The sequence below is a fragment of the Sylvia atricapilla genome, chromosome 1 (genome assembly GCF_009819655.1).
Source record: "Sylvia atricapilla isolate bSylAtr1 chromosome 1, bSylAtr1.pri, whole genome shotgun sequence".
NCBI lineage: Eukaryota > Metazoa > Chordata > Aves > Passeriformes > Sylviidae > Sylvia > Sylvia atricapilla.
Window position 1 is genome coordinate 126,295,706 of NC_089140.1, and position 13,290 is coordinate 126,308,995.

Sequence of the window (13,290 nt, forward strand, 5' to 3'; positions counted from 1 at the left end):
AAACTGTTTTGTTGAGGGCATTGTCTAAATGTCTCTTAGACACTGACAGGCCTGGGGCACAGACCACCTCTCTAAGAAACCTGTTACAGTGTTTTACCACCTTTTCAGTGAAAAAATACTTTCTAAGGTCAGGTCTGAACTTTCTCTGACTCAACGTTGAACCATTCCTACATGTCCTGTCACTAAATAACCTGGAGAGGAGATTCATGCCTCCTGCCCCAGTTTCTGGTCAGTAGCTTGCTACTGCTGCGTTAAACTCAAGTGTGCAGATCATTGGAGTAAATATTGAACAGGACTGGCCCTGGAACTGAGCCTTAAGGAACACTACTGGGACAGGTCACCAGTCCCATTTGGTACAACTCTTTGAGCTCTGCCCTTTAGACAGTACTTTGCTGAGCATACCCTGAACCTGCTCATCCCACAGTTGAGCAACTTGTTCAGAAGGATGTTATGAGGAACAGTATAAAATGCCTTGCTAAAATCTGGAACTATATCCACCTTCTATTCATCCAAAAGATCAGTGGCCTTATCCTAGAAGGATATAAAATTAAGCAGGATCATTTCATCATGAGCACAGCTGCCAAGACAGCAACCTACCGTCACATCCCCAACGAGTCCTTCTGTATTCACAAACAGCAAGTCTGGGAGGGCATCTTTTCTAGTTGGCTCACTGAGTACCTGAGTGACAAGAAGTTACTTCCTACAGACTTCAAGAATTTCCAAGAGTTCCTCATCACAGGAGTATGGTGCTCCTGGTTGAGATTAATTGAAATCTTTTATAATGACAGGAGCTACGGATTCAGGGGTTTCCCCTAAATTGCCTAGAGAATGATTAATCAGTGATTATATCCCGGCTGGATTATCAGTCATAGACAGCCACTTGCAACAAGTCCTTTTTTTCCATCCCCCTAATCCTCTCTCAGGGGCTCTCAATCACGTTATCACTAACTGTAAGGGCTGTGCAATCAGACCCTCCCTCACATACAGAGCAATTCCTCTACCTTGCCTGCTCTGTCTGTTGCTACTGTAGAACCGGTAGCCCTCCATGACAGTGCTCCAGCCAGGAGACTCATTCCACCGAGTGTTACAAACACCAGTAATACCATAGCCCTGCAAAATGACCAATCCATCCTGGTCAGGAAGCATTCAGGCAGTGCCCTTAGATACATTGTTTAACTTCTGTGTTGCACGCGTGGAGTCAGGAGTTGGATTGGATGATCCTCAGGGGTCTCTTCCATCTCTCCATGCCCTGTTTTTAAGAAGAGTTACAGTTTGCTTTCCAGTTCAGTTCTCTGTCTTCTGCTGCAGGGTTGGCAACTTGGAACTTAGTAACAAAATATTTACAGTGTATCAGGGACATTGAAGGATGTCGGGAGAAGCTGTTGGTTTACTGTCAGGGAGAAATAATGCCTTGTCTTATTGTCAAGGCCTCATAAACCTTGGAGGAGGAGTGCTGAAGCTAAAATTCTACTTCTGTGAAAGCAGATCCTAAGGAAGCCACTTCTGTGTCTATACCTACCAGTATGTACTGTGGACTTGGCAAAAAAAAAAGAGAAATTAAATGCTGCTATATCTCTGACTATTCTGGCTGGTCTGAAGATTCAGTCCCAAAAGTATGTCGATAAAAACAGAAAGTATAGGATATTCTTGTAGCTTTCTTCTCATTTGATTTGTTGGAGTACTAATTAGTAAATTTGGGTCCTTTTCCAGACCTCTCGACCTCAAGTAATTCTCATGTTTTGGGGGAATACTTGTAAGCTGTTCTTAGATAAAGGAGTGAGGGCTATTGTACGTTGAAGATGGTTTTGATAGTACTTTAGAGTTTTAACAGGAGAAGCAAAACATTCTGCTGGCAGAAGATGTCTAGGGGTCCTGGTGGGCATGAGGTTGAACATGATGCAGCAATATGCCATGGGAGCAAAGAAAGTGACTGCTTCCTGGGCTGCATTAGACAAGGAATCTCCATCAGGTTGAGAGAGGTGGTCCTTGTCTTTTTTTCAGCACTGGTGACAAGGCCACACCTGGTGTGCTGTGCCCTGTACAGGGCTCCTCGGTACACAGGAGATGTGGATATGCTGGAGAGAGTTTAATTAAGGGCCATCAAGATGATTAAGGCACTGGAGCACATCTACTTAAAAAAAAAGTTTCCAGTATTTGCTATTAGCGTAGAATATGTCCTACAGTTACAAATGTTTTGAACAGTACATTTTACTCTCCTTTCAGGTTTTCCAGATCTGTGCAGGTAATATTTATGTGCCTGATGGAATAGTTATTTTTAAACATACATAATTTAAACTCATCAATAAGTAAGGAATTAAAGAAACTATTAGTAAGAAGTAAGTACTAAAAGGATTGGAAGGAATCTTATGATCTTGATAAGTAGCTAACTATTCTGTTAAATAATTTCAAGTTATTTACTTTGCATTTTCATAAACTATCCTAGGTTTTTATTTAAGGTAGAGACCTACATTTCATTCCATCAATATTTGTCTGACTGAAGTTTAGCAGCAGGTACCACAGTAAATAATTTGTTGCTCAACAAATGATGGTCTTTACTACAATCTTGTCCTAGAAGTACTGTCACTGTGTGTTTCCATTGTGTGAGAAGTAAATTCAGTGCTCTTAGCATTATTTTAAATGGTCAGGGAAAAACTGGTTTCCATTTCTAATGTTGTCTAAGTTGTTAAACAATGACTTAAGCTGCTATTTATAAGACTTTTACAAATGGTACTTCATAGGTGAGGAGACTGTTCAGTACTACCCACTGCATCTTACAAATATACTGGCTAATTATTAAACTTACTGTATGCTTTATGATTTTGAATACATTTTGTACCATCTTTTGCATTCAGTTTTAGCATAGAATCATTGCTTAAATTGTTTTCACAGGGATTCTAACTTTCCTTCATTGATCATACTGTCACATAAGTTAGGATTTGTAATGTTTCAGGTTCTTTAGCTTCATGCATAATTTTAAGACATAGTTGGAAAACCTGTTGGTAAGCACGCATGCTACTTTGTTCCATTCTTAGATATTTTTTGTTTTGCAACATATGGCTTTCATGTGTACTTTTATGTTGAATAATTAAAATGTCTCCCAGAAAGAATTTAAATTATATAGGTATAAAATGCAAAGAGAAAAATATACATAGGGCTGAAATTTAAAGGTAGTATAGGTGAAAACAACAACAACAAAAAGGAGTTTAAAAAACAGGAAGTGTTTGAATTCATGCAGATAAAAAGGTATGGGAATTGGCTGCTTGGGGCAAAAGTGGGATGCCAGGAGGTGTAGAATCTGGTTTAGTCTGTGGGGAAAAAAAAAAAAAAGGCAATATTTCAGTGTCATGTAAACAGATCTATTAAGTTAAATTGAAAGAATCCAAGACTTTCAGGGTAAGGCATCCAGATTAGAAATCAAAGGTTAAAGCTGTTTGTGTAACTTGAACTTTGCTTTTCTCTCCTGTGTCTTGCAGGAGTCATACATTGAAGCACTATTTACTGGGTTTTGCCGCAGAACCATTTCTTTCAGTGTATCTGTAAGAATAATAAAAAAAACCCCACCTGTTGTTTAATGGCGCTTCATTACTCCATAGTTCTTGTTCATTTACCTAATTTCAATTAACGGAAGCATATCAAGGCTTTTGTTTGACACTGAAAAGAATATCTTTAGTGTTTTTGCAACTTCTAGTGATTTTAAGTGGGGCCTATTGCCCACTTAATTATTACAATGTGTTCATTTACAGCTATATATACCCTTTTTAAAGTCCTTTCCAGCTAGGAAGATGTATAATGTGAAATAATTAAAGCAATAGTATTGCTAGGCAATATTTTTCTTTTCTTAAAGTTTGTTCTTATGTTCAAACAATTTGGGTTTTTTTAGAGTGAGTGTAGCAGAGTACATATGTGAAAGAGTTCTGAGTGGCTGAAGCATGTCAAGGTGCCATTTTGCCAGCTTTATGGGTGTTTTAAATTCTGGCATTCTATTGAAAGGAATCAAAGCAGCAATTACTTTCATTAAGTGTATATAAGATGTCTATGAATATAGCTTTTTACCAGAAGTGAATGTTCACAGGTAGGGTTGTTTTTCCTTTTCCCCCCTGCTTCCCCCATATAAGCCAATTAATTGCTGAGTAATTAAATCTAATACCTTGGCCTAGAAAATGTCGTGTCTGTATCCCTAGTCCATTGCACCTAAACTAACGTTTGTATTGGGCTTCACTGTATACTCCTGGTTACCATATATTTGTTCAGAATAGAGAATGGAACTGTGGACATTCTGAATTGCCGTGTAATAGTAAATCTTAAAGAGGAAGAGAACATCTGAAATGGAGGAGGAGAGGTGAAATTTTTTGTGAAAAACAAATGAGTTTTGTCTTCTTAGAAGGCCCTATTGGTTTTCGTGGAAGACATCTCTTACTGATAAGTATTTCTATTGCTTCTTGAAGTGGCATTTGGTTTGTGGTAAGGTTTGTGGCATTAGAGGAAAGAAACCTTTAAGTTCTCTACTTGCCTATGTGTAAATATTACTGTAATTTTAACTTTTGATGATCAAAGCTATACATATAGGGAATGCCAAGTCTTAGGGTGTTGTGGTTTTGCATGTTTTTTTTTTTCTTTTTTCTTTGTTTTTCTTTTTGTTAGTGTTGCAGAAGGCAAGATGATCTGTAGAAATGACTCTGCTCTCCTGCTCAGTGTAAGAAAGGCCTAGAGATATTTCTCCAGATCTGTTTCAGATCTGGTTTCTGTTTCTGCATATCGAATTACTGAGCTGAAAGTTTCCTGATGATAAAGGGAGAAACTCTTCAGTTTTTTGATGATTATAGAGTTACTCATTCTCTCTGGAAGTAATACTGTTTTGGTTCTTTTTTCAAAAAAACCCAGTTAATTAGACATGTATTCAATTAGCTGAAACAAAATAATTACCATTTTTAATGTTGATAAATAGTGAAATGGACTTTTCAGTCAGAATTGTGCTGAATAAAAATTCTGGATTTTGAAAGTCTTAATGGAAAGAAATTGATTAAGAAACTTACTTACATGTGACATAAGAAAAGGCTTTTTTTTTTTTTTTTCTTCTTCTTATTTTTACATCAAGAAATTTGCTTCCAACTCTATACTTGCTGATTTTCATCAGCATGGTAACTCCCTTCCCCCTACCTCAGCCTTGTTTCTTTGGTGGAAGGAGAGGGCCTGGAGACAGGACCAGAAGTGTGGATGATTGGCTGTGCTCCCCAACAATGTGGAGCAACTGTCTTTTCCTGGAGGATACTCACCCAGGATTGCTTTGTCACCCTGCGTGTTCTGCCACGGGCAGAGTTTCCCTGGAGTCTTTCCTTCCCATACCTCACACTCAAAAGATCAGCACAGATATAGTACAGAGATTCTGACCCCTGCAGCCTCCTGAAATCACTGGTCACTTCTCCAACCTTTAGCGTTAATTGAAATTTTTATATGCATGAATTAAAGTGGGGAAAAAAATTAACTGTTTTCTGTGATGGGATTTTCCATATATTATGGAATGGTATCACAGGTAGTTGGACCATACTATCTTGGTACTTTTTTTTGTTTGTCTTATTCCTAGCTTGACTTTTGTGCTATCGTATGAGTGGGAAATGGTTTTCTCTCTTGGTGGGTGTACTCTTTTACATCTAAGTGCCCTGGTTCTTCATGAAATATCTTCTCAGTTACTCGTTCACAGAATCAAGCAATTTATAAATGTGTGTTTACTGCTTCAGTGATACTTTTTAACTTTCAGTGATACTTTTTAACTTTTAATTTTAACATACAAAGAAATACCTGCACCAGGTGCACTCATTATCAAATGAGTAATGGAATTTAAAATGTGCCTGCTTAAATTCTATGGATAAATAATTATTCTACTAATGACTGAAAAATAAAAAAATGAAATATTCACTGTTGTTGTTCCCTTTGATTTCTGATGTTTTAATAACATTTTGAAATTTAGAGAGTATTGTTCACAGAAGCATAAATTTTATAAATGTTATTATTAAGAAGACTGCTATGAAACTGTTGTTTCACATGAATTAGAAAAATTATCCTTTAATTCTTTTAATAGACTTCTGTGTTGTCCATTCCTTAGTTTTGCTTGGGTCTTCCTTTGTCCTAATTGATCTATAGTTACCCAAAATAACATACACAACTGAAGTAATATTAAGATATCAGCTGTAGGAGTTAATAATTAGATTGTACTCTTCCAGTTGATGTAACAGTTATCGGTTACATCAGGGACAGAAGAATTGTGATCACTGTGATTTGCATGGGGCTCTCCAGAGTCTCTGTGAATTTTTGTTGTCCAGGAATTTTGAGGCTGGGGGTGATATTTGTATGTTTTGTGTTGGGGTGGGTGGAGCCCCAGCTGCTTTGCCCTGGAGGGAGCCAAGCTGAGGAGTTAAGAAAGAATTTCGCAACTTCACCCAGAGACCCTAAGGCAAAAGACAAACTTTCTAGTCATGGCGACCTGTCCGGAGACCCACAAGCCCCCTCGAGATTTTATGTAGATCTGTTACAATTGATTGGTTTTGTACTCCTTTCCTCCCACCCTGGTGTCCCATAAAAACCCCTGGGTTTCCTCTGGTTGGCAGAGGTGCCTCGTCCCTGGACCCCTTTCGCTGGTACCTTTGCAATAAAGTACCACCTGCAGAAATTCCACACGAGACCTTTCTCTCTCTCACCACGGCCGGCTAAGGCTAAAAGAGGGGCTAACTCACAAGGGCAAGGAGCTGAAATCACTGAGCCGAAATCACTGCGCCGAAATCACTGCTCTGCCCTCCTGCTGAGAAGCCCCTCTGCCAGCTGAGGAGCGCCCTGACCCCCCAAGAAGCTGTCTTTAGCGAGACATCTTTTGGGGGTGGTTGTGGCTCTCTGGGTCCTAAGCGGCGGACCCCTCTACCAGCTGAAATAGTTTTGATGACACAGTTCTGAAAGTAAAGCTTCACATCCTTTAGACCAATGAAGTTTAACCTAGAGCTTGAATAAAGAGGTGTGGCAACTTCATATTTGGGAATGTGTGGAGATTGTAGCCCTGTCAGAATTAATCCCCTCATTTTCGGGAAGATTATAACTACAAAGATGGTACAAACTACAGAGATAACTACAAACTACATACATTGCTGTATGTAATCCTCTTTTTAAGATTATGTAAAGATAACCTCAAGTATTTTTAACCCTTAATCAACATATTCAGTAGCCAAACTGGACATTTATTTTGAGAAACAAGAAAAAAGGATTTAGGGATGAGGAAAAAGAAGTTTTTCCGTGATGCAAGAAAACAGTAAATAACGCCCCTGTGACATAGTATTCCCTTGTCCATTAGTGGTAAGGGCTTGAATTTTTTGAAATTTGCATTATTTGAATTTGCATTATTTGAAATATGACTTTTTAAATTGTTTAAAAAATCCTCATCTTTCAGTGTTGCTTCCTCATCTGCTTTTCTTTCTCACGGAGATTTTTTGCAAATTATGTCAAGAAAATACAGGTGTTTTGCTTTTGACATTACTCTGGATGTGAAAACTACTCTGTCCTCCTAATGAGTATCCTTACTTCCCTTGGTCTAATTGCCATCCCATGCATTTCTGCAGATCAGACAATGTGTTTAGTTGAAATTTTGTTTATTTTTGGCCGTGTGGATATAATTTCTTCCAGCTCATCAAGACGAGAGGTTCCTAGTCCTTGAAACTTTCAGATTTTTGGAATTGGAAGCATCTCTACTAGAACTTTCAGAAATCTTCCTCAGCCTATAAAAGGTTTTGCTTCCTATAAGATAAAAGAATGACGGTAGTCCCATCCTTGTGTAAGTCCGTCAGTTCTTCTACTTATGTGATTTCTCTATTGTCCCTGCTTAGTTTCACTCAGGATATGTGTGATCTCTCTGCAGCAGCCTTGCCCCCCAGAAACCCGAGATTTTTGGAAACATTCATGTCAAACACTATTTACTTCCAGTCTTTGTTAATTTTGGGCTGCTCTTTCATGGTTTATTATCCCACGAGAGCTTTTCACGTCTTTGGGTATGACAATCTGTACTAGTACCTTACAGGATGTTGATAATATGTTTTTTTTTTAACACTGCAAACAGTTCCTGTCATAGAGTTCTTGTCTGGTGTCTCACCTCACCTCTGCCCCCTGCCATGTCTGTATCAGTAATTTTCCTGTCAAAGGTTGAAGGGCTAAGTTTTGGATTATGCTTCTCTTTTTCAGTCGTGCCAGCAGGATTTGTCATATGTTCAGGCCAGCCTTCAGGGACTAATAGGTGTTTGAAACTCTAGATAAAATTGTTCACCTTGTACAGTCTAGTTTGGCTGACTTTTCTTCCTTAAGGCTTTGTTTACCTGGAGTGAAAACATGTTTGACTGGAAGTGAGTATGACCCAGTGTGTATCAGGCAGTGAAGACTCCTTTGTTTGGGGTGTGTTTTTTCTATTTTTTTTTTCTACTAATGTTAGAGTAGCTTATTGGATCTTGAATGAAAATGTCGTACATTGTCATGTGAGCAGGCTGACTCCTGAAAGAACCAACCTGCATCTGAGCTGATTAGGCACTAACCAAACTGTTAATTTAAAAATGTCTGTAGCTGAATTTGGATAGTTAGTGATGAAAATAAGTGATGGCTGAAGCCTTAAATAAATTCAATGTTTCCTTTCTCTTTAATTCCTAACCAGTTCTTGATTTCTAATCAGTTGAGAAAGGATGAGTGGGCTGCAGCTCTTAGAGACTTTGGAACGTGATGAAAACTGTAAGAATCTTTGGAAAATGAAGAAAACAGAATCAGTCAGTTCAACTATTTTGCTCTGTTCAGTAAAGCCCTGTTCAATACAAACTATGACACAAAACTTTGTGTTGTTGGTAAAAACCTATTTTTTAAAGTTTAAATGCTTTTTAAAAATTTTTTCCTATGTTCTTCTAATTAGTATTTGACATGCATGTCAGTATTCTGTTTACAACGTACTGAAAATATGGAACTGTAATAATTGCTATGTAAATGCACCTAAGTGTACCATATTGGCAAGAATATAAAATAGATTTCTATTATAGAAGGATGTTGATTCAACAGGGTCAAAACAGAACATCAGGGGACTGTTGTTGTGGGTTGCAGTCATGCAGTTAGAGCCCCTCAGCCAACACCAAGCCTAACTTTGTCTCATCTCCATTAGCTATTGAGATCTCGTTCACAGTGCAATAATTTCTACCATGCATCATGGTCATTTTTTCCTTCAGGAGGAAAGATTCAAAGCTAAGTGTAGGGAATTCTTGCTTCCCTGTTATCAGAAGACTGGCAGACATGTTTGCCAAATGCAGTTAGCAGCTAGTAGAGCCAGAAACTCAGGTTTGGGCAGGTGGTATTACATGCAGATAAATCAGCATGTGAAGTCTGAAGAGATTATACAGTGAACTATCTACCTGAAGATTCTGACACTATTCATTTATTTCTGTATTTGTTTTGCTTTGTGCATCCTTGACGTAAAGTTTAAAAAAGGACAAAACTCATCCAACCAACCAAATAAAAACCAACCCCCCCATCATTTTACACCTATGCAGGTTAAACAGTTGGAGGAAAGAAACAATGATAACTTTTCAATTACAAAAGTATGCCTAGACTAGTTTTTTAATATATGTTTAGAAGTAGATTACAGATCTTGGTTTCTTGTGAAGAATTTGAATTTATTTGCCTCAGAATTGTTTCAATGTGTTGCTTTTGTGACATTTTCCATATCAGTGGCCTCCAAAGTCAGGTGTAGAACACTATCCAGGGAAATGTGAGTAGAAAATCTAGGACTTATATTTTACCTGAAGAATAAGAAAGAAATTAGGCTTTATTTAGTATACATATTGACACTGCCACCCTCTGTAGGTCTGTGTGTTGGATGGTCCTGTGTCACAGGTTTGTGAGGTGTCCTGAAGACAGACTTAGTATTTCACAGTATGATGGGGTTACAGTAGGACCTGTGTTTGTTCAGTCACTTCCAGCATGTTGTAATGGATGCAGTTTACTTGTGCCCAGTTAGGAGAATTTGTGGATTGTAATATTTAGATTTACTAAACAAACCCTCATAAAATGGGCAAATGGCTTAAAAAATTCCTGCGAATAGACCGTGGATTGAAGATAATACTAGTGATGTGAATAATAAGAACATGGCAGAGCTGATGCTTCTTCGACACCTAGCATGAGCCCTTGGTCAGATGTATTATAAGATAAAATCATTGGCAATTAGATCTGACAGCAAGTCAGCCAAAACAATTTGGTTTATCAAGAATGGTATTTCAAATATGGATGTACATCCGCTACTGGAAATGACGAACGTTGTTTCTTGAGGTATCAGCTAATGATAGTATGAAGCCATCACCATTAGCAAGGTATTTAAAAACAAAGCACCTAGAACACGAAAACAAACATCTACGATTTTTTTCAGCAATGCGTAAGTCATGCTATATTCAATCCAAGACTTTACAAGATTTCACTAAACTTAGTGATAGATGCTTAGAAGCCTCCTTTGAGATTTCTCAATAGCAGAATACAGAGATACTGTTGGGGAAACATTTTATCTTCCTGCAGTAGTGTAAATATCAGAAATGATACATGGCAAACAAGATGGTGACAAATCAAAACACATTCTTTTGTCAGCAGATACTGTTGGAAGGTGTCTGGAATACATTGCCAAAGTTCTGAAGAAACAAATGTCAGAAAAAAATTATGCAATGGGAAAGGCCTGCTGTACAGACAGTTGGAGGAATGTATAGGTGTTTGTGGTGTGGCTCGACTTAAATTCTGTGTCTATAATGAAATTCACAAAGAACTAAATCACTAGGGAAATATGTACCAGACAAGAGACATTCTTAAGCATAAATTCTAAACAGTATTTTCTTTAATAACAGCATTTTTTTTTAAATGGAAAAACTACAAAAGTAACCACAGATGGGAGTGGCTGATTTGACCAAAGTAAAAAAGGTTCTTGGCTAAGGTTGCAGGTTGAGCACCATTTGCAGAATTCATTCATTGCACCATGCATAGGCAAGCAACAACGAAGTTGGAGCCATAAGTGCATAAAGTGCTGCAGGAAGTCATCATTGTGGTCCATTGTATGAAAACAAAGCCTTTAAATAGTCGAGTATTTAAAATAATCTATAATGACACTGGGTGTGACCAGGAAGATCTTGTGTACTGTGCAGAGGATTGCTAGTTATCATGGCAAAGTGCTTAGAAGAGCTGTAAAACTTGAAGATTAATTACATGTTTTACCTCACAAAAAAACAAGTGTTATGAACTTCCTGACCTGTTTAGTGATAACAGTCAGCTGACTGTGATAACAGTATGCTGACTACCAGTTATTTCAAAATAATAAAGACACTTAAGATGCTTTAAGACACCTTGAAAGTGTTCCTTGAAGGGGAAGATGGTATTTTAACAAGCAAGAAACCTATTGCTTTTTGAAATAAACTGATGCTGTGGAGGAATCATTTTGAAAATGGATATTTTGAAATGTTTCCTTGTGTGATTTTTGTTGCCAGAAAAGATGTATCATCTGTAAAATCTACGATATTTGTACACTTGAAATTGGAAGCAGAATTTCCTTATATCTGCTTAAAAGTCCTCCCAATTTAGTTTCAGAATCTGAAAATCTGATAAAAGTATAAAAATGGAATACCTTTCTTTGGTTTGCAATAACGAATTATTGATATCAGGGAAGATGGAAAATTATTGGCCGAATTTCAGGAAAAACCTTTGCATAATTAGTGGACAGAGATGCAAAATGAGTGTCAGGATTTAGAAAGTGTAGCCAGTGATGCACTTTGATTTGGATGTACATATCTTTGTAAATTGTGTTTTCCAGCCATGAGAGCCAATAAACTGAATTTAAAACTAGACCTTCAAATCACTGTATTACGAAGTGTTAAGTCAACATTTTAAAAAATGTTGAAGCATATTCAATCTTACGGCTCTCACAAAAAAAAAAAATAGTTAGAACAAAAGGAAGGTTTTTTTACCTTAAAAAATTCTTTTAAAATACTGTTTATTTAATCTTCATTTCATCCTTTTTGATTTCTGGTTTTATATGTTGCAATATATACAGAGTGTATTAGTCAAGTGGTACATATATTTAGTTTATAAATAAACATGCAGATATTGAGGGTATGTACTCAAAATTTTCATGCTTATAGAGGTGCATGATCAAAAAGGTTTGGTGACAGCTCTTCCAATATTGTTATTGAAACAACTGTGTTCACAGAAACAAGTATGTGGAAGTTCATCCAGACCAGGGAAAGTCTATTTGTAATTTCTATGTATTTGTTTCTTGTGAAAAGTAGTTGTCTGATAGAAATGTTTTACTCGATGTGTTTTTTCTAGATGTGTTTCAGGTGTAGTAATTCAGGAGGACAGGAGTGATGCCGTGTGCACGTGTATGTGCTGGGGTGCCTCAGCTGGGGTCTCTGACACGCTCAGCTTTAGTTGCTGAGTGGTGAGATGGGGTAAACTCCTTGTAAAGTGCTTCCTGTTTCAGTAGAAGAGGGAAGTGATTTGTGGGTGGACAGCAGTGGGGCAGAAAGCTGGTGGCAAATATAGGGATAGAATGCAAATGTTTGTCAGAATTGCTCTCGTTACTGCTTTAGTGAATTTGTTCTGGTGACAGCATGATTTTCAAGCATTTAAATATTTCAAACGTTTTGTTTATTTGAAGTTGTTGATGCTCAGCTTATCTGAAATCAGACCATAAGTATGTGTTCTAGAGAGAGAATTATTGATATATCACAGCTGAATTTCTATTCTTGCCTTACACAGTTGTTCTAAACTATGTAAATATATATGTTACTGAAGTGTCTTGGCATCCTTAGAGGTGTAACGTGGGACAAAATTCCAAAGTGACTGCTTTTTTTAACTGCTGTTATGAAATAATGTGTTCTGCTGTACCTAAATAATATTTTGTAACTTCTTTATTAGTTGAACATTTTATTTAATAGCTGTAGCTAGCATGCAGAGATAATACTTTTTAATAAACTATCTCTTTGCTTTCTTTAGGCTGAAGCCTCAACCTCTGACATGGCCACAGCTTCACCAAGATCTGATACAAGTCACAACCATAATGGAAGATTACAGATGCAAGTAACAGGCAAGTAGTGATTTATATAGTTGAGATTTTTTGCAGGAAAACGTGTATTCTACAAAAGCAGTCCTGGAAGTGAGTATAAAAATGAACTAGTTAATATTTTAATTAATGGTATGAATGTTACAGTTGATAATGTTACTATAATATATGTAGATTATTTGAGGCTAAATAGAGAT

The 13,290-nt window shown here is 37.3% G+C and overlaps 1 protein-coding gene across 3 annotated transcripts in view; it reads left to right on the forward strand.

The window, feature by feature from the left end:
* The window catches only part of WWP1 (WW domain containing E3 ubiquitin protein ligase 1), a 59,592-nt gene that overhangs the window by 10,846 nt on the left and 35,456 nt on the right, over positions 1-13,290 (forward strand). For all 3 annotated transcript variants that reach the window (XM_066332986.1, XM_066333004.1, XM_066332994.1), the window contains exon 2: positions 13,027-13,117. In XM_066332986.1, the coding sequence (XP_066189083.1) occupies positions 13,048-13,117 (70 nt within the window). In that variant the 5' untranslated portion in view covers positions 13,027-13,047. The remainder of the gene's footprint in view (positions 1-13,026; positions 13,118-13,290) is intronic.